At 36.9% G+C, this 22,347-nt stretch overlaps 1 protein-coding gene across 6 annotated transcripts in view; it reads right to left on the bottom strand.

Moving 5' to 3' along the window:
- Positions 1-207: 207 nt before the first annotated feature.
- Positions 208-22,347, bottom strand: part of STRN (striatin) — a 68,586-nt gene continuing 46,446 nt past the window's right edge. For 5 of the 6 annotated variants that reach the window (XM_040059867.2, XM_040059866.2, XM_040059872.1 and 2 more), the window contains 9 exons: positions 21,129-21,265; positions 16,614-16,789; positions 15,619-15,666; positions 14,811-14,932; positions 13,814-13,981; positions 11,501-11,641; positions 9,180-9,287; positions 8,242-8,328; positions 208-8,154 (listed from right to left, as the gene is read on the bottom strand). In XM_040059867.2, the coding sequence (XP_039915801.1) occupies positions 7,985-8,154; positions 8,242-8,328; positions 9,180-9,287; positions 11,501-11,641; positions 13,814-13,981; positions 14,811-14,932; positions 15,619-15,666; positions 16,614-16,789; positions 21,129-21,265 (1,157 nt within the window). In that variant the 3' untranslated portion in view covers positions 208-7,984. The remainder of the gene's footprint in view (positions 8,155-8,241; positions 8,329-9,179; positions 9,288-11,500; positions 11,642-13,813; positions 13,982-14,810; positions 14,933-15,618; positions 15,667-16,613; positions 16,790-21,128; positions 21,266-22,347) is intronic. The other variant, XM_040059869.1, reaches the window with a different exon arrangement.

The raw sequence follows: 22,347 nt of genomic DNA on the forward strand, positions 1-22,347 counted from the left end.
CTAGACGTAGGGAGAACAGAAAAACCAAGGCACTCCTGTGAACAGTAACACGTTGTACAGTTCAGTAGGAATCTCACATGGAGATACCTCAAGCCCCTCCAAACAAGTCTTCTTGTCTTATTCTTAATGCGCTTCCCCCTCCTAGCAATCAGTCCAAAACCACACATATCTTGTGATAAAATGGAGAATTATGAACACAATACAAAATGTTGAAAAATAGTATTTATTAGCACCCAATTTACATAATTATATGGTACAAATGACACTTGCTGCTGCAACATTAAATAAAGCTGCTCTTAAAAACCATTGCTTATTTCTGGAAGTCCGTGTGATTTTGCTCAGCACAGAATGCAGGTACAGTACACAGATACCCCACTTCACTACTGTCATACCAACACAAATACCTGCATGGTTACCTCAATGGGGTCTCATTTTAAATGGCACACTAACATAAGCAGATCTATATAATTTTAAATGACAAAATATTTATTTGACTTATTCAGGCAAGTGAATGTAGCTTTAAATGTAACCTATCGAAGAAGTTTCACAAAATATGAATTGCAGTGAAAAAGAGAAAATTCAGGGCTGCACTTGAGAAGCTCAAAATTACACTGGCATATTTCAAAATAATCTCCCTCTGAATTTTCTATCTTTGCCACTTTAGATATTTATCCAGCATTTTAAACTACTGAGTTTTAGTAAGAAGTTTAATACTAAGTTTTTGAAGAAGCATTTCCATTTAAAGCAAAAATTCATACTTGTAATAATAAACACTAAACAAATCTTTGGAAAATGAATCACTTTCATTTTTTCTCATGTCCCATGATTAATAAGCCTTTTCAAAATCATGAAATATATTACATATACAGATGTCTACTCCCAAGAAAACTATTTCCTTCATAAATTAGGAAACAGAATTTCTCACTCAAAATAACATTCACTTTTGTACAACAGTTGCATTTAAACAAGGTAATTTTGGTGGTACTGCAATTCTGACACGGCCTTGTACTGAGCCATACACAAAAAACTGACAAGCAGACTATTACTCAACAAGTAGGTATTTCTCATTTGATCCAAAATTCTGCAAGACACTTGAAGCCCAACATTGTTTCAAAGTAGTCACTCAAAATTGGTGTATAAAATCATAACCTCAGCATAATTCTGAAGGGGAATCTTAATTTCCTTTAGCTGTTTGTACATCAGCCACAGTAGCCTTTTCATATCAACAATCTGCCATGGAAGTGACCCAAAAAAGAAGGGAAGCCACTGTAATTACTAATGTGTTAGTGGTTACCACCTGCAGTAACTTCTCCTAAAGAAAGCTGTCAGGTATCTCTAAGTTCTAGTAGAAAAGAAAAAAAATGGATTAATATAAGCAACAACAACAACAAAATCCAAGCTACAGTCCATATGGCAAAGAAATTTGTCTTTTTTAACCTGACAGTCAACTGAAGATAATGATGCAAAATACAAAGCCAAGCTGACAAATGTCAACAGAGAACCTTACAGCAACAAAAGTCATCTCATCATGGAGTTCGTTCCACAAGTTTTTTCAGATGCACTATTCAAGGAAAGCATAGCACAAGAACTGCTTTTCAGTCTGCTTGGACTATAAAGGTACAAGAAATCAGTAGCTAACATGCTCACTTCGCATTTCCAAAAGAAGTGCTAACACGTACGAGACAGTTTTCAAAACTGATGCACATTTGCAAATGTCCAACTGCAAGGAAACAATTCTAGGAGCCATACATCTGCAAACAAGCTACATTCCAAAGCACTGTATCTTGATGACAGGAAGCATAAAAAAATAAATTCTTAATGGAAAAATATTAGCTTGAAGTCCATCATTTATCCCTTATACAATGTTTTTGGCTGCTTTTCACAAGTAATCCAAAAATAATGACAATATTTGGCTTGGCAGTAAGTTATCCTTTCCCTTTCAGAATAGTACAAATCCAGCTGTATAAATCTTGTCTCAACACCACGGTCTAATACTCTGGTGTGAGGACCAAGGGTTACTCAAAATAGCCAAGAAGTAATTTTGGAAGCCTGCAATTCAAACTTGGAGGAATTGAAGAAGACTGGCATGGAGGACCATTGTCAACACAAGGCTTTGAGCAGCTTAGAAACACATGCACAGGGCATGGACTAAACACTGGTGTGATCTCCCAGAATCACAGCACAGCTTGGCAGCATGAGCAGGGCAAAACTAGTCTAACACACAATACCACAATCTACACTTAAGCAGGAAGAAGTTGGGCTAAGAAGAATATAATCTTATTAAATGCCTTTTTAGTTCACCCATAGTTCGGATTTTGTAGTCTAACAGTAAGTTTCTCTTGACAACAAACCAGATGAAATACACAAATTATACTATTCAACTGGATTTACACCTTCTGTAGCAGAAACCAGATTCTCAAAAATATCTTAAATGACACAGCAATTCATAAGCTTTCACAACTGACTACAGAGCAGCAAAACCAAGTCAGAAGGCAGGCTGAGATAACAAACTAGAATTAAATTACATGGGTGTAAGGAGGTACAAATCAGCCTTTTGGTGGTGAGAGGGGTGGGGCTGAAGCTGAAACTCTACCACCCTTCAAAAAACCACTCCAAGAGAAAAATTAGTAGTCCTTTACAAAATTTATCCCACCATAAGAGCTCCCTGCAGATGAATTTTAAGATTCTGAGAAAATGTATCCTAAAGGAAAATTTAAGTGGGAAGATAAAAAGCACGTATCAAAAGGAGAGATAATCTGCTCAAAAGGATAGATAACTTGCACAGGTATGTTCATTAGCACAGGCACAGACACTTTTGTTTTTTAAAGGTCACATTTCCCATCATCCTCCCTCCTGGGAACATTCCCATCAGCTAAACAAGAGTGTTTGCCTGAACAAGGACTATTTACACAAGAGTCATCCTAGTCCTTCCCCGCCTTGACTGCCCCCCAGGATTTTGTTCATTTGCTCTGCTGTATTTAACATTATCTTTTACAATAGGGGTTATTTTTCGTAAAACACCCCTGACATAACTGGATGGATCAACACTGCTGTCCATCAGTTCCTCTGCTGCTCAGCAGGAATGTGGCAGAGGCTTTCACTGGCAGTTTACAGGTGAATCGTTTTTGTAACTCCACTTGTCTCTGAGCTTAAAGACACTGATGATGAAAGAGCCAAGACTATTCACCTATTGTAACTCTCTTCAACTAAACGTTATCAGATTTAGATAAAATATTCTCAACACCTTCATGCTCTTATGGAAAAAAGGAGCTTCCTGAAACATCTGAGCATTTTTTCAGGGAAATCTTTTTGTCCTCTCAATAGCAACAACTATGCTGAGCATCTCTAAAATGCTCATGAACAGCAGTTGCCCAAGAAAACTCATATTGCCATGTCAAAGATTGCCACATATTATACAAACCAATCTACTGCATGGAAGAGGTTAACTATCATATTCTGACTTCTTCATTTCTAACAGTGTAGTCCAAACCAAATTCCACTAAACAGCCACAAATTTCAGCACAGGACAACCATAATGGCTACATTTTCTTCCTTAATGCATCTCAGGTTGACTAGGTATTTCACAGAGGCACCAAGGCTGTAGGCTCTTGGATACCTGGGACAGTCTGCAAACACACTGCTAAGCCACAGCCTGCAAATGTTTCCAAATACACATCTCGAAAGACATTAATAAAACCAAGACTTGATTATCCAATAGTTATGCCCACTTTTCAACTGTTTGTTTCCACACTTCTGCCCATCACACACTGCTCAAAGAACACAGGAGTTCACAGAAAGTGCTGCTCCCTAAAATTACAGTTAAAACCTAAGGAGGCAGGGAAAGGGACACATCTGTGATCCAACAAACGTACTGAAAAGGTGGCATAACTAAATCCTTTATCTCTCACACATTTATTCAAAAGAATAAACCTCTGGTTACTTTAAATTCACAACTGAAAAACAGTGCTGTATGACCTAATCAGAAAGCTGTATGGTGAAAAACACACACTTACTCAACCAAATTACATGGGACTGCTTTAGCATAACATTATTTGAAAATACACATCCTAAAAAAATAGCTTACAGTATATGGCATAAAGTTCTACAGGCTTCTTGCTAAAGAACATATTTTATCAAAATAAAGATGAATGAGATGAAAGTAATGAATCTTTTATGTGGAAGTTTTCTCTCTGAGGCCCAAAAATATATGCAGACACTAGGATTTTGTAAGAGTGACACAATATATCTGTAACTTCTTCCAAGCTACTCCAAATCATTCTGTGCAAGCATTTTGGTAACTGAATCAAATATATGAAAGCAAACAGTCTAGTGAAGTAAATTAAAAGTATTTAAACCTACTAGACCAACATTCAACATAGAGGACTGAAAATTCTTCCATTAAATTAGTTAGTAAAATCAAAATCATTAGCACAGGATAACATACACAAAAAATTATATGAGCTAACCATTAAAAAATTACCATGTAAATTCGATATGGAAATATAGTAATGGTAAAATGCTATATACTGATATTGCAGAAAAATGGGTTTTTTTCCAAGAATAAGCCTTGGGTCCAGTTTTGTTCACACTTTCAATAAACATATGTATCACACTAACAAAAGTTACTAATTACACTGAACCAGGAAGAACTGCACATAAAAGGGGAACAAATAAAAATAATTTAGTACCCTCAGAGGTCAGAAGTTCAAAGATTGTAAGATCCAGGATAATCATGAAACAGGAATTAAGTCTCCAGTTGCAAAAGAATTGTAACATATTAAAAGTGAAGAAACTTGAAAAGCAGTGATGCTCAAATGTTATTTAAAGGAGTTGTCATAAATAAAGAAATACGACTGAAGTTTGTCAGACATCAAAAGCTTGGTCTTCCTACACAAAAGCATCGTTTTACAGAGGATAAACCCAACCAAATAACAACCACACCTAAGAGATGACCCTCAGACTAAGTCCAATAAATCATGCATATGGAATGGTGGTATGGACACCAATATTTGGAGAACTGGCCGGAAAGGATGAAAAAGAAAATGTTGTGAAAAAAAACAGACTAAAAAAATAGCTTGTAGAAAGCAGAAAGGAATGAAAATATACAGATGGAACCAGTGTGTTCATGCAGGTTCCGAATTACAAAGACTATGAAAAATATGTAAAATGGCACAAAACATGGCTTGGAATACCGGCATGAAGTTACAAAAAAGAGCTACTAAATATCACATAAATCCTCCTGCCAGTGAGATGTAATCATTGAAATAATCTTTAAAAGGAAGCCTAATTGTGCCAGTGAGATGTAATCATTGAAATAATCTTTAAAAGGAAGCCTAATTGTTTTAGAACATATAAAATCTCACTGGCCAAGACAATATTAGAACACACAGGTCTACAACCCTGCTTTAGCAAGCATATGGACTAGAAAACCTAAATAATTTTTTCAACCCTATCTCCTATGATGATGCTCAGAAGATCTGACAGGCTCATGCACAATACCCTGCAGTCCTACAAGTATGTGAGGAAGTACAGTAAAAAGACATTGACATAAATTATGAAGACAAGCACAAAAATATATATATTCCACAACCTCTTTGTAAGGCTACATTTGTTTTGTTTTGTTTTTTAAAGGCACCTCATCCTCCAGCTATTGCCAGCTTTTAAAAAAAATCACTTTTTGGTTTGAGCAAGAGCTCAATAGTGAGAAGGAAACATCTTTCAAATCACATTTGAAGAGCCACTTCTTACATTCCAATTGTAATCAGAATGACAGTCTTTAAAAACAAGCATGCTGGCCTATTAGTTTTTATATACAGCAATTTAAACAACTGTGACTAAATATCGTATTGTGTAAGCAAAAGCACAACATTCATTTCATACTCACACCATTATCCTTTGTATACACAAACTCAAGAGAACTCTTAATACTAAAACATTAAAATGCACCCATGGAGTCTTCCCTTACTAGACACATTTAATACATGTTTACAATATATATACACATATATAATATACATAACTTTTAGAATTTTTCAAATAAATCTTTATAATTTTCTCTTCAAAAAGAAATAAAATAATGACACTGAAAGAATATGAGTCAAGTACACAGAATTCTCACAAAGTTGAATGCTCAGTTTTGCAGCCAAGTTTCCTCCTTTTCATCATAACCAAAACATTTTATAAAAACTAAATAATCTGTATTTTTATTGTAGTCATCTGTTTCATGGTAAAAGTTCTACTCTTATCTAAGGAAATATATTGCATATCATTATCATGAAGTGACACGTGAATATTCTGAACAATAAAAGGTATTCCAGGATATTTTAGCAGTACATATAATGTGTTGCAGGCTCAAACAGCATAGGTCAGCCTTTTATTCTAAATAATATACTTGTTTTAAACTCTGAGATCAATTTCAAATGTGGTCCCATCCCCAAATGGCACTCTAAAAACAACATAGTCAAACCTCATGTTGATATTTTCAATGACTCCTGCATATGAAGTGTCAGTTTAAAGGTAAATATTTATTTATCAGTTTCCAGTCTTAACCTAAGGCTGGTATATGAAGAGTTGCACTGGGTTCTTCCCTACTCATATCAGCACCAGAAATCAACCCCAGCAGAAATTCTGCTTTCCATTCCCATCAGAGAAAAACATCAACTTCGTGCTTATGAATAGTAATAATTCTGATGATGGCACATAACAGAAAACGATCCAAGCACCTTCCTTCAAGAAGGGATAAAAAGACTAACAGATTGGATTAAAAGTTATTTGTCAAATCAACAGAGGAGCTCTGAATAGATGAACAAAGCACATCTGCTGAGTAATTATGAGAAGCACTCATACTTCAGGTAACCCATTGAATGGCACATACACCCAGTGAAGTGGACAAGGTAAAAAGTCCTTCAAAAGGTGCAGCTGGGAAATACCTCTAGCAGTAGCAGAATCTCTCAAACTGATGGAGCTTTGTATAGTTCCCACCTATTCCACTTAAAGGACTCGTACAAAGCATAAGATGTAATCTTCAAACAAAGTATTTCACTGTTATCCTTAATGCCCAGAATGATACTCTTTTTAGCAGGAACAGAAAGAGGAGATGAATGTTTGATAGCTAAAATTGTAGGACAGCTTCTTTGGAAAGCTTTGTGATAATTTCTTGTGCCAGATCTTCAAAAATAAACAGCATTAAAATCTGAATAAGTTAAATTTGCTACTACAGTATACAAAGACTGTGCCAGTCTGCTGTTAATTGGGACTTAGACTAAAGGCTCAGTTTCTAGCCATACGTTAATAGAGTCTTAAAAAAATTATATTTTTTTTGCAAACTAAATATTTACTGAGAAACACAGAAGATGTATCAGGAACTTTACTGCATTTTAATTTATGTTAGTAATTTGCCTTCCTTTAATTGCATTTATCTTAGGCTAGCAGCCAGGTGGCTGAGATTAACTATCCACTACTGCTCTCTGAACAAGATCTACTTTATTCATATCGAAGGGACGACAAAGTGCCTCTCACATGATACAGTAATGAGCATGTGAACTGACTTTGAATCACTTTTTCCAGGTGATTTGAGTACATTAAGATTCCTCAATGAGAAGCATCCTAGGAAGTTTCCCTCTTTTCCTACTCCCTGATGCAATTAGACCCCTTCTTTCCAGTACTCCATTCTATTAACAGAGAATACGTAGACCTAGTTTCACCCAAGGCCTGCCTGGACGAAAATTCACACCCTCTAAATAAAAGCTTTTTTTTTTTTTTTTCTTTAAACTATTTGAAACTGAGAGATTCCAAGCTCTCAGCACCAGCTGAGCTCACAGAAACCAGAACAAACGTCAATTTAGAAAACAGCACCCTGCAAAACTAAACGCTTACAAACATTCTCTGAATTATAGGGCAAGATAAAACAACTCATGCCCTCCTCTTCTCTTTTGTGCAGCTGGTTAAATATATACAAAGCTAAATTTGAATGGGAAGCACTCTGTCATACAAACACTTTAGCCAGAGCATCTGCTCCTGCACTGGCAATATAACATTTGGATGGGTGGAATGCCACATCATGAATGGACTCATCAAATTTTTTGCGATGAGCAGTAAATTCTTGGATGCAGGTCTTGCTTTCAAGATTCCACAAGCGAATCGAGCAGTCGTGGCCTAAAGAAAAGGAAAAACAGTTTTCTTTATAATTTGCATACCTGCCACCATTATAAGAAAAAGAAAATGAAATCTGAATGTACTTACTGCCAGACATCAAATACAAGCCATTAGGATCAACAGCTAAACTTGTAACTGCATCTAAGTGAGCTACCATGGAGTGGATCAGTTTTCCTTTGAAAGAAAAGATTTATTTAGATTATTTTCTGCAGTTAACTTTGTTATCTGTATTCACTGCTTAGGACCCTACTACAGCTGACATAAACACAAGAAGATCGTCCCATGACTGAATAATTAAAATTATACAAGAAGTGAGTATTCTAATATTTACAGCTCCCAAGAACCACAGTAGCAGTATCATCAACGTTTATGATTTGCATAATGTTTTGCATTAAGCCACCCTGTGTGACACACCCTGTGTGTTTTAAATATCTGCCCCTTAAGCAAACTAACTGAGTTCTCAGGTAAGATCTTGAATGGGAAGTTAGGCAGGGGCTGAGCATTCTAAAAGCAATGAATATAAACTACATGGGAAGAGGGGATAATGTTTGTTGTCTCAGAGAGGATTATTTTATCACAGCTTATTATAATTATAGCAGTTCTTTCATATTAAAAATAAGAAATTAGGGATCAAATGTGGCAGAGGTCTAGGAAGCACTAAAGGAGTGAGAGAGGTTCCGGCTCTCAAGAGCAAAATAATACAGACAACCAATAGAAGAAACATAAACATAGGAACATAAAGATTTTGAAAAACATGCCTTTTATGTTAAATATTTATCAACCACATACATAGGATGTTCTAAAAGAATGGACAGAGGGATGCAAGTTCCTTATCACTTTGCCAATAAAGCTTTAAGTGGGGTGGCAATCTTCAGACTTTATTGATAAGAGATTTCTGTTTCAGAGGCTATCCAGTTCTTGACACCCCTCAGCATTTGTGTGAATAATATTGACCATAATAAAATCGGGAGTGTGATTTGTATTATACAGTGGCTATGGCTAAAACCTGCTGGAAAGATCCATACCTGTATTGTTGTCGTAGAATTTGATGTGTCTGTCTTCATGAGCAGTGATACTAATTGGAAGAGTTGGATGGCTGATGACTCTGTTTATCTGACAGGAAGAACTGACTGCTAAGAAAAAACCCACACACATCAGTATATTTAAATTGCTAAGTTCTTTGAAAGATTGCTGCTAAGAAATAAACATGTAATCAATCTAATTTGCAAAATACTTCTTACATATATATCCTGGAAACTCTCATCTAGCACCTTACGCTACATATTTTCCTCTAAAATACTTTCCAAACTACACAGGACAGAGACATATATAAAACATATGGATGCCAAGTAAGGTCCAGCTTTTGACATGGTTTTAGATAGGCACATCAGGCAAAAACGTGAAATAAAAACTGAGTGAAAACACCTCATTCACACACATTTCTCCTGTTGCCAAGTCAAACTCTCTTCATAACATACAGGACAGGAAAAGAAACACTGCAGGCAGTATGTTTGAAGCAAACAAAATCTACCTCTTATCTGACATACATGTATTGAAATTATTATTAAAAGAAAGGATGCTAGACTATTCAGAGGGGAGCCAATTTCCTCACCTTCAGTAATTCTGAAATAGCATGCGTATGTATAGATACATATCCACACACAGAGAAAAAAAGTGTAGGAATTTTCTGGTTAGAAATACAGAACCTCAAATTACAGATACTGTCTTTCATGTTGACTGTTTTTAGCTAAATCGCTTCCAGAGAACATTCACATCATTTAATCAAAATTCTTAATAAAACAAAATAGAATACTACTGAAACGTCACTTGCTATTAAAATGGTAAAGGTTTTATCTTACACCTTTCTATAAAAATCTGAACCATAAAGGAGTGTCAGCATCCATAGGACACTTAGAAATTGTGAAAGTATAAATTAAGGAAAAAAACTCCACATTCATATCAACAAACTCCCCTAAAATTACAAAAAGCTCATGAACCTTTGTCACAGACAGCCATCCTCACAGTTGGAAAATGTCAGGCACAGGCTTATACTGAGCAGCAGTGTCCCTAAGCAGTGTGGTAGGGCATTTCAGGTGACATTTTCCTCTTGTCTAGTTCTTGTAGAAATAATAATTTACTTCTTTAAAATACATGTAAGCTTTATAGTACTGTTACATAACTAAAGATACTAAACAGGGACTGCTGGTTGCCATACCAGTGTCTCATTTTCCTAAAGGAACATTATGGAATTACAGCAAGGAGGAGGTGAAAAAAATAGAAGGGAGAAGGGGAGGGAAGAAGAAAGGTGGCTTCCACTGAATTGCGTTAACTAATTTAGAACTGGTTTTTTAGACAGGAACAAAGATGTGGGTTAAAAGAAGAAATCTTTTTTACAGCACAGTAAGGAATAACCTAAAGAAGATCTATGGCACTTTCCATTTGCTCTTTCGACAGTCATTTAAATATTTCAAAACACGCAAACAAAGCCAGCAAGAATAGCTTAGTCCTTTAAAATAATATAATTAAATAGTAGAATTCAGTGATATAAAACCCTAAGGGTGGGGGAAGAAGTATAAAAATTTTAAGAGACTCAATGTTTTACCACTGTGGCCTGAGTATGAAACCTTATGCTTCAGCTCATTCTGATCTCTTTTGTACAACCAGGGTAAAATAATTTACTGATAGCGGCTCTTCACAGTATCCTCTGAAACTTCTAATATTGGTCACTGACATGATCCAAGGCATTATATGGGACCTTGTGAATTAATACTCTTTCACTGGAGCTTTGCTTTCCTCCTACAGAGAAAATTTCAACTAAAGCCCAAGTCCAAATGAGCCAAAAGTGCAATAAAGCTTAGAAAATGGATACCTCTGAGGGCAAATAAAAACTAATTGACACATATTCTCAATTTTTAAATAAATTTAACATTAAATTTTCCTGATATTACCTCCATTTTGCAATCTTGGACTGAAGAGAAAATGGATATATTGAATCTGCAAAGATCACAAAGCTGTATTAAAGAAATTTGTGCTTCTTCTCATGCTACTATCCCTTGAAGAGGAATTCAGAGTCTGAGCTTGTTTCTTCTATCTTATTTCAAATGTATGAAACACACTCTTCTGCCACTTCAATACCCATGAGGTCTGCTGTAGTAGTAACAGTTTACTATTATATCTCAGAACACACCTTGTTCATAATTAATCTCGTACTTCATCTAACATAATTCATCCATTTCTCATAACACTGCCCAAGTCTTTGGAAACACTGAAAAGATTATCAATAGTATCAATCTTAAACAAGCACATTTTTTTTTCCTTTGGTTGGTTTGGGGTTTTTGATACATACTAGTATCCACACTGGACTCCAGGGTAAGAATTCGTTGCCGTGTCTCCATGTTAAAAATGCTAGTATGTCCACTGTTAAAGGATGCTACCATGAGGCTTGGGTCACTGCTCACAAGGTCTACTGATGAAGGGATTCCCATTTCTAGAAAACAATGTAGAGAAGATGTAGTTGGTGTAAAGAAAATCATAATTTAAAAAAAATAAACAAAAAAATCCTTACAAAAAAGTAAGCACTTTAACATCAAAAGGAGGACGATTATAAAAGGAAATGTTGCATTCTAAAATATAAATTATGCCAATCTAAATAGCTTTCCCTGTATGATACCAATTTTAATCCTATTGTTTTGGACATGTCTATCAACAACATTCTTTACTAAGATGCTGTATCTGGAACTGTAGCTGTGCACAAATCTACTTAGAAATCAAAAAAACAAGAAGTCCCTGGGCCCTTTTCCCTCCTTTAACTGTAATAGCAGTTCTCAAAAAATTCCACCAAATTCCATTGCTTTGAGTAAAAGGACATGAAATGGAAGCGGCACAACAAATGACATGACAGATGATTAACATTGTTATAATTAACTTAAGACAAAATCAGAGCTTAAAAAAACCACCAAAGTTCTCCAGGTGCAGATTTTACACACTGGAACTGTCACCATGTAAAGTTATATGAATACATTATAAACTTGTATTTCAAAGCTCCTGCCTGTTGTGGTATGTATTTGATCTTCTTATATTGCAGCTATCTGCACACTACAGGACAGAAGGTCAAATCAGCAGAGCTTGGGCACAGGATATATCCCTTAGGATTTTTCTCCTCAAATGTCCTGCTCACCACTGCTGTGCGAAAGAACAACGCCAGTTGCACCAGATGCCAGGAGGAGGAGGAAAAGATAGAGAGTGAGAAACTGAATTTTAAGCAACCTAATGTTGGATCATAGATTCAGATAACACAGGAATAACATCACATCCCTGCAAACTCTCTAGAGATTCATGGGAGAAATATCTTTCTGAGACACAGGACCTCAGGAATATTTCCCAGGAATGGCGGTAGTTACCTACAAGTACTTGAAAAAAAGCCAAAAAGGATTGGTGTGAGAAGAAAACACATTGTTTCTCCAGTGACCTGTTCTAACACTGCCATGCACGCTTATCTGCAGCTTCCTGCTAAGTCTACAATGATTAATCTAAAGGACTTGAATAATGAGGGATGGATATTTTAGGGTCTTTTGTCGAGGTTATCAATAAGTCATAGGAAAACTGAGTTTTCAGTCTTTAGACTTCACAACTGGGCTTCAATACAGTTTAGAATACAAAAAAAGCCCTAATATTACCTCTGTGAGGCAAAACTACTCCTTCCCCCTTAGTTTAATTATTAAAAACAAAACTCACAGTAACAAACCCCAAAACTACACCAGGAAGATTTCAAAGCAGGCAGATAGGCAAACTGGCAATAAGAAGCCTGCATACCTTTAGAAACATAGTTCAGCAAAAAAAACCCCATGGAATGTTTCTATTTTGCTCAGTCTGTTTTAACTAACAAGCAATGGCATATCTGACCAGCTTTACACTATAATTTGACATGTCTGTTCACCTGTGACAAGGTTTATTTTGCCTCCAAGTTTTTCTGAAGAGACAAGGAATTGTCTCAGCTCATGGGCTGTCTTTAATGACTATCAGCTCTAAGAGAGTTTGGCAACATCAGTGAGTTCATTTTGGAGCACTCTGACTCAGACAGACAGCAACTTCCAGAAGTTAGATTCTAACCGGTGGGATATTTACTTGTGCATGACATTTTGATAAATAACACCAAAGGAGTACTTTTTTTCAACTAGCAGTGTTTAGAATCACTAGGTTATTGTTATTTAGCTAATGTTCAAACTCAGAAATTCAATTGGAATCTCTGTGTTAGAGGCACAAGGAACAAATCTGGAAGGTACAATGACACTGGCCTGAGATGAAACACTGCTTACCCCAAAATTCCACTGCGGGAAGAAAGGGCTTTTTATTCTGGACAAACCAAAAGCAAGGGCCTAGTGGAAACTCAAGTCTGAATCTGAATTACGGAGTTAATGCATTATCCTCCATGGTGCTAGTAACATCAGCAGATCATCTGCATCAGGTGGCTTTTAGATGTATCTAACCATCCTCCTGCAGGCAGGTATATATTCAGGTAATGTCAAAGTCGGGTGACAAAATTTACTCTTCCCAAAAACACTCAGAAAGAAGCACAAGAAGTATTTCTATTCAGTAGCTCAAATTACATCAGTCTGAACAGCGATGCTCATGAACTTCAGGGTAGGGTGATTTTCCGTACCTTGATTATCATTAAATATATTGAGAGCTGGAGCAATTTCTGTAGCTTTCCATAAACGTATAGTGCCGTCTGCCGAACAGGACAGCAAACGCTGGTGAGCTCCACTGTAAACCAGACCCCACACTGCATCAGTATGGCCTACAAAAGCACCTCTTAGAACAGAAGGATCTGCGAACGAAACACAACACACGCACATCAAAAAAAACCTGAACAAAGTCAATACCGGTATCTTAGCCTGTATTTGGGCACCAACCTTTCGAAGATAATCCATCAAAAACCCCAATATCGATCATGTCATATCAATACAGAAGTCTTAATTACTCTGGCATTAAGATGCTTGAATTTCAGCAGCATATGTGACATTCAATTACCCAGTTTACAACTAAAGGAACAAAACAATGCTTCAGCCAAAGGGGCAGTACTGACTTTGGCAAAACACACTTCATTGTTGGAATTCATTAATGCCATAGCAGTCACTTTTTTATGCAGAAGTTAGCTAGGAGGCCAACTGCATCTGAAGCTACCAAAAGCGAAAAATATATCATAAAATCCAGACACGAGGCTGACATCCACTCAGATCTGGTAAATTTTACCAAACTGGGCCTTTTTAGCTGTTTCTAGCCAACATTAACAGCTTTGGTCTCAGACTATAAAACCTTTTTATCTCAACTCCACAGAACCTTGTCAAAGGTCACTAAAATACACATTTTCTGTATTTGCCAAACTATCAGGTTTAGTCCTGTACTTTTAAAACCGGTACTTTAGCTGTTTCTAAAAACTGTGATGAGATCAAGGCATTTTTTAAGAAAATTGCATTTTATCTTGCCATCAAGCAGCATCAGCATTAAAACGAAAGGTTACTTGAAGTAATTGAAGTTAACATTCAATTTGCTCCTTTAAACTTTTCGAGAAGCATCATCTACAAATGACACTATTTTAGTGACATAACATTACCGTCACTAAACTTCTTTCACTGCTGCACGCGACAGCAACGTACCGTAAGAGTCATAGGGGTCGATGTTGGGGTTGGTTGTGCTCCAGCCATGGATGAGGCCATCCGTTCCCCCACTGTAGCACTGCTCACCATTACTGCTCATCACCACACAGAGCACAGGTCCACTGGAAGAAAGCCCCAAAGGAACGCTGACTATCGACATTTTCATTACATGAAATGCAATGAGTAATGTCAATTTTCAGAATCCCCAAATTTCCATGTTAGATGCAATTCACTTGCTGCACGGATTGCAACAAAAATTCTGCATAATAAAATCATATGCTACAAGACTTCCCACAAAAATACCCTCCACAATATCTGGTAATACTACTACAATCAGTACAATTAATCATTATGCACGTGAAATGTGAAAAACATCACAATTTAAACTCTAGGATTTTATATTGTGCATAAACAGATTTTTTCTCTTTTCAAAAGACTGAAAGCTCTTTCATAAAATTATCTCAGTAAATCTAAATTCACTGCATTCATTCTTCCTTAATTTCATCCCACATATGCAAGTTATGTGGCAAAAAGGCAAAAACCGCAATGATGAACAGAACACCTAATCAAATTTGAACTGTATTTGTAGGTTTTTAATTTTAAAACTGTGGTGTATCTGACTTCAGACAGAAATAACTATGCAGAAAGGAAAAGAACACATGCAGATATTCTAAACAGCATAGGAACTAAAAGCATCACACAAAATCAGTGGCTGATAAGGTGGAAATTACTTTTTAAAAAAATTCTATTTCGATTTAAAAATCGTATCTTTCTCAAAATATGCCAGTATTTCTGAGGAAATACTTACTTATGTGCTCGGAAGGTATATATTGGCTCTACATCAAGAGAAGCACTCCTAAATGAAGGATGAAAAAAATGTTAACACGTATACCATCTTATACAATGCCTTACAAAATTGTGCCAGAATCACTGAATCCTTAAAATCCCTGCTACATCTTTTGCAGTCTTTCTCCCACAACTTCCTCTCCCAACATGATTTTTCACATGCCTAGGAACTATCTGCAGTCTTTCAAAACATGAGAGGATTTGTTGCTTGGTTTTTTGTTTAAAGACCTTCAAGGTAGTTCAAAGACTCATCAAACTAGTAGCTAGGTACATCAGTGGAGCAGAAAGAGGGGAGGGACATCAGCATCACACGGAATGCATCATTCCAACTGGAGCAAAGGAGTTTTGGACTCATAGTTTTCCTATCAAGACTGAAATGCTTCAAAATTTGCTGCTCTGGACTTTAACAATGCAAGGGAGGACTCCATGTTATGCCTTGTTCTTCTCAAAGGTGTGATGTACACCCTCAACCACAGCCCTGCTACGAACTTCCTCTCATTTCTGCAAATTCCCAGCAATTTGCAAGAGACAGGTGAACAAAGGAACCTGGCAACATCTCAGAGTTTCAAGCTGTGTACATGTATATGGATGTATGTGTATACATACATATGCATACATATATAAATGCATCCTATACATTTATATACACATGCAAGCACACTAACAGGCCGCATCCAAATATTTTCACTAGTAAATTAATTTGTCATGTTATCAACAAGGAAAATATTAAAAAGTGAATGGTTTTCCTCTTCACAAACAAAACACATTCACAAACACACATGGACTTTTTCTGGCATTCTTTAGGCATCTCCACCCTTCTCTGAGAGCTTGTTTTCCTACTCTTATATTCAGGGAACACTTTCCATTTAACTGCAAGGGCCATTCAGTGAAGTAGTATCTAGGTCTGGGTTTTTTTCCTTCATAAATTTTCGAAGAAAAGAAAGAAAAAAATCTTACTTTTTTGCTGGGGCTGTTTTTTGTAAATTCCACATTTTTAATGTATGGTCCTCTGAAGCTGTTATTAAGACTGGTTCAACCGGATGAAAAGCGAGACCTCTTATTCCATCAAAGTGACTTCTTAACGTAAATTTGGGGTTCCAAGTCTTTCTCAATGCATCCTTATTGTTGGCTATCTAATAAAAAAAAAATGCCAAACTTGTAATTAAGCTGGAAGGCACAACAAAAGGAAAAAAATCAAAAATTAAGTTTGGCATTTTCAGAAGATGTCAAATTACCTCACACACTTTTCACAATAACCTGCTCTCAAACAACAGTCCACTTAACATTAACCAGACACTTCAAAATGAGAACCACGGTAGATGTATTCCATACGAGTAATGTCGCACCCACAGTAATAAATTCTATGCAAATCCGAAATACTCTCATGTCTGTAAAATGCACTGATACTTCAATGGACTCAGTTAAGTATTTAAAATGTGATCTATACCTACTGGCTCGTTCACCTACAAAGTTGGGCTTGACTCACCGAGGTGCAGTCCCTGAATATGCAAAGTACTACTGATATGGCACCTCTAAAGCAAAGATCTAAGAGACACAGAAGTCTCCAGAAGCACAGAAAGGAACATAACCTAACTTACCCAGCAAAGGCAACACAAGCTCTGTAATAATGCATGACAAGTAAAGTTTGCCAGAATAGGGAAAAAAAAAGGCAAAAAGGACTTGGCTACACACTAAGAATCTAACTGGCAGGCAATAAGATATCGTGTATACAGACACAGTTACTTGGGAATAAATGTATTTTAGAAGATCCAAAAAGAAAGCCTTTAAAAAAAGTAAGTTACTTCAATATTGCTCCTCTGAACAAATATTGACACCAAATGCTGAACAGATTTTCTCACTGTCAGTCAACAATGCCATGAGTTAAATTTACCTTTCTATAACCACTGCTGATGGTGGTTATGGAAAACCAAGAACACAAACAAATGTACTGATGTTTCTCATGTTGAAGTCTACAGATAATTCCAAATAATTCATATCTCTAACTGCAAAGCCAAGACACTGTTTTGAGACACTTCAGGATACATTTTATTTTGGGGACTGGGGGGTGAAAGAGGAGGTTTAAGAATGGAAGTGCTTTTTCTTAAGCTTTGTTACACCTGGATTTAATAATAAAAATAGACATAATTTAAAAGGTTCCATAGATTTTAAACAACGTGAAAGGAGCCGTAAGAAACAGCAAGTTTAGTCTTATCATATTTCTTAGTAATGACATATTGCCATCCTCAGGGAGACAAGTCAGTTTCTTTGCCAGTTGACCAAGGCAAGTTGGCTCAGTGAAGGAACAGACAAATGCTCGAGCTGGTACAAGGATGGGGCAGGACTGCACAGTTAGCAGCTCTTGCAGGTTTTCTGAATATTGGCCAAGAAAGTCTCAGCAAAAAGGGTACAAGATGTACATATATCTGGAGAGAAATTTGGTTACCTTAACATAAGCACCTAATGCCAATTAGGTGAGGGGCGGAATCCACCTGCCCTCCAGCTGCCATACCAGCAGCACAGGTTCTGTGCCACATCTGCAAAAGCCACAAAGACACCTCAGATGGCCTAACAGTGAATTCCAGTCCTGGCAGGATAATATTCTCCATTTGCTTGTCTTTCATTCGAAAATGTCCCTCCAAAAGGAGTCCAAGATGGGTAGTTTACAAACTGGGAAGTAGATGGAGGGCGGTCGCAGCCAGCAGACGAGCAGCAGAGGTGGAAACAGATCCTAGCCCTGACACATCACGCCCCTGGCTGCACCACCTCACTCTACCCACGTGTCTTGCAAGCTGTGAGGCCGGTTACTCACACAGCAGACAACCTCCTTCTGTCTCTCCACACCAAAGTACAACAGTGAGGTAACCTGAGACCTGAAAAGCAGTTTGGGGATATATTACATGGCTACAGACAACCCCAAAATTAGCAGCTGATCTGGATTTGCCACTTATAATAATATTTGTGTCTATACAAAATTGAAAACAATTTGAAAACTAGAAACAGCAATGACATGCAATTATAAGCACTTCCCTTGTTCCAAGTTGTGAGAAATCAAACAAGGGCCTACTGCCAAGTCCAAAACCTCCAAATCAGTACTCAGCATTAAATGCAATGATTTTGTAGTTCAGTTACTCTTATCTAAAATCTATTTTAGTTTTATGAAGATGCTTAATCTATCCAGAAGACTAGGGAAAAAAACAGAGCAAACCAAAGTGAGCATTTGTCAAGAATGTGTGAAGGAAGGAAAAAGAAAAGGCAAACTTAAGTGTATTGGCTAGCAATCAGTAAAATTCAATCTTGTTAGATATTCTAAAAACCTATCTACAAAAGAAAAAAATTGTCTTTTGAGTAATAAATTCATAATCTCCATTACCAAGTGAAAACCATTCTTCAATTTACAGTCAAAGCAATATATAAAATACTGAAACCATGAAATGAGGTAGGCTAATGTTGCCATTTTTTAGAAGAAAAGAATCCAGCAAAAATGTCAGTGGGATGAAAGAGACCAAAAATGGGAAAAGTGTCTGCCACTCTTGAAAGCAAATATATTTAAAGACTGATTCACATGATCTTTCAACTTAATTCTCCATATGATTCAAAATTCACACTTAAAAATAACATATTAAACTTTTCCTAATCATACCTGATTCACATTTGGCAGCCAGATGTATGAAATAGTCCAAGATAGTAACATTCTATTATCTGTAAACTAAACTTGCAATGAAACTTGAAATAAAAACACCGGCCTTTCATTTTATTTCAATAAAGTGCACAGTAACCAGCACAAATAGTTTTGTAAATTTTTTTTTTTTAATTGTCAGCACTAGAAAAAGATAAGAGCCGAGGTAACCATGACTATGAATTCCTGATTACAGGACTTCATACAGTCATTGAACAAATGAACAAAGAGAAGTTAGTATTCTCCACCATGCAGGAAAGGATTGGAATGGATAAAGAAGTGCTACTCCATAAATGAAAGCTGTTAGCTCAGGATACAGAGACATGAACAAACACAACAGTTTTATGGACACTTGCACAATGAAGTCAAGCAATGAAAGCATCTTGTACAGATGGGTTAGCTTAGTCATGTTCCCTGAATTTAAAATCCAGCCTAGGATTTTTAGGAGCACCTGTAACAGAAATTCATTTGTACATTACCATACCCCTTTCTGAAGACATAATTAGGGGCAATTAGTAAAAACATTAAGAACTGAGCCCAAATTAGGTGATAGTAGTGAAATACTGAATTTTAGCAGAAATGCTCTGCATTCATTGCAATATTGATGATTCATAACATACTACATGTTCAGAAATTTGCTATAGGGGTAGGGCACATCTCTGCAGTGGCACTCTCAAAACGTGCGTAAGCTTTTATTAACTATGTATTTCATTGCTTTACAAGTACATGCAGTGGTAGAACTTCAAAATAAGGACCTGCATCTTATTTCTAAAGTCTCAGACTTCATTTGTGATGGTAAAATCACAGATAATGATTATTTAAGAGTCAGATTTACTGAAATCCCTCAGCCTTGACACAGCTGGGCAATGCAATAGCAAGACTAATCTGAAGCTGACAGATCACACAAGAGCAGATGATTAATAGCTGAAGTACCTTTTCCCAAGAAATGAGAAAGACAGAAAAAATTGCATACAACTGAAAAGATGCAATTTTAAGAAAGATTTTTTTCATAAACAGTGCAAGTAAAATAAGGATACACATAGCCACAGAAGTGCTGGCCACAAAAGCCTCCTAAGAGTTCTGGTCCAGTTTCCTGTTTGAAATGAAACTATTACACCAGGTAATGTAAACCACAGCTCTGCTCCAGCCAAGTCTCTCAGAAGAGGGATTCCACTGTTTCTCTGAGCAAGCTGTTTCACTATCACTTGCTACATAACTTTCTCCACCAGTGTCTTACCTGAACCTCCCAAGCAGCAAAGAAGTAATTTGCTCTTTCCTTCTCCTGCCTTAATGCCTGGTGCTATGGAGAAGCTTGGCTCTGTCATCCTTACAAGCACCCTTCTATTCAAGCACTCCTCAGTCTCCTAACAGCTGAGCAAAACTATATCCCTTAACATCCACTCATCAGTCAGAAGCTACCAGACTTTTCAATTTCTCCACAACCCCTTTGAAGTGGAGTGGCCCAAAACTGCACACAGCCCATGTAACAGGGACATAAACATCTTTTACTCTGCTGGCCATGATTCTCCTAATTTTGCTCCATCACTGGGGCAACAAGAAACAGATGGTTACTGTACCACTATCACTATGGCTGGCAAATAAGAGGAGAGGGGCTTGTAGAGGGCTTGAATGCTGCTGTGTACGGGAAGACCAGCTTTGTCAAGTAAAACTCTGTGACATCCTCTGGCAGTGCAATTTTAACTGAAGAATGTTTTCTGCTGAGTCTACACACAAGTAACTTGCATCTGCCTTCAACAAGACAGAAGGATGCTGAGTTACCATTAATAACCACTTACATCGTAAGTCAGCGAATCTGCCTCATTTGCTACAGTAAGGCCTGCCAGTTCTCCAAGACCCAGCTCATTTTCAAGGGCTTCATCTGTTCCCATAATGAAAGATTTCCCTGAGGACGGAGGGAATGTTAAAGCTTCCACTGCAAGAAAACAAACAAACAAGAAAATCCTGAAACATGGGTTTATACTATACTGTACAATAAAAGCACATTTTCTGCCTTCAGAATGCTACATATCTCTCAAGTAGCTGAGGGCAATAAAAGACACACAGAGGTGCATAGAAAAAACAGCTATTCTAAAGATAATCACTGTACTTACCAATAAACAGCACCCTCTGAACACACCTACACTTGAGGTGCGCGCGACTCCAGACAGTAAACGGAGCCAGCCACGGGCAGGAAGGCTGTGCTACCATTCATCCATATATAATGCACAAGTACCACAGAAAACACCTTCCCCAACTCAGCTACAAAATATGCAAATAGGTGCTGAAGAAGCAACGAAAACATAGATAAAAACAGCTGTGGAAGCAGCCCAAACAAAAGCCCTTCAAGCATTGCTCCTTGATTAGGTCCCTTAGTTATTACCTTTTCATCACAAACATCTTTTCTTCACCCCAAAGCCGACACTACCGTTCTCTTTTCCTGTTTTTTGAACTCACAATGCAGTATTTCACTCTACACACAATACATACAGGACATCAAATTTGAAAACTTACTAGAATAAAAAAAATATGTGCCCAAAATATCATGGTGTCTCAGCTTTATAAAGAAATACACAGCTAATAGTAATACCAAACTCAGACTGGTAACCATCAGCTGTCCTTTTTTCGTGAGAATCCATTTGAGTCTCTGAATTAAAAAACACATTACTGAAAGGACATGAAAACAGAGCTCTGCTAATATAGCTCTCAGTACATGTGAGAAAAGCTGGAAAGGGAACACTGAACAAAAAATTCTTCTACTTCTCAAAGCGTTGCTAAGTTACCCCCTTCTTTCATAATGAAAATCACTGAGCATGAAAGAAGCAGAACTACTGAGATCTTTGGTAACTATTCCACACACCAGGGCTTTTAATGCATCTTAATTATAACTTGGCCAACCTACTTTTTCACTCTCACTGAAAGACTGCTAAGTGGAACTCATGTTTTGCGCATTTTTCAAAACACGTATTTACCATTTTAATAGAGCATATGATATCACAGAATCATAGAATGGTTTGG

Source organism: Hirundo rustica, chromosome 3, assembly GCF_015227805.2.
Source record: "Hirundo rustica isolate bHirRus1 chromosome 3, bHirRus1.pri.v3, whole genome shotgun sequence".
Taxonomy (NCBI): domain Eukaryota; kingdom Metazoa; phylum Chordata; class Aves; order Passeriformes; family Hirundinidae; genus Hirundo; species Hirundo rustica.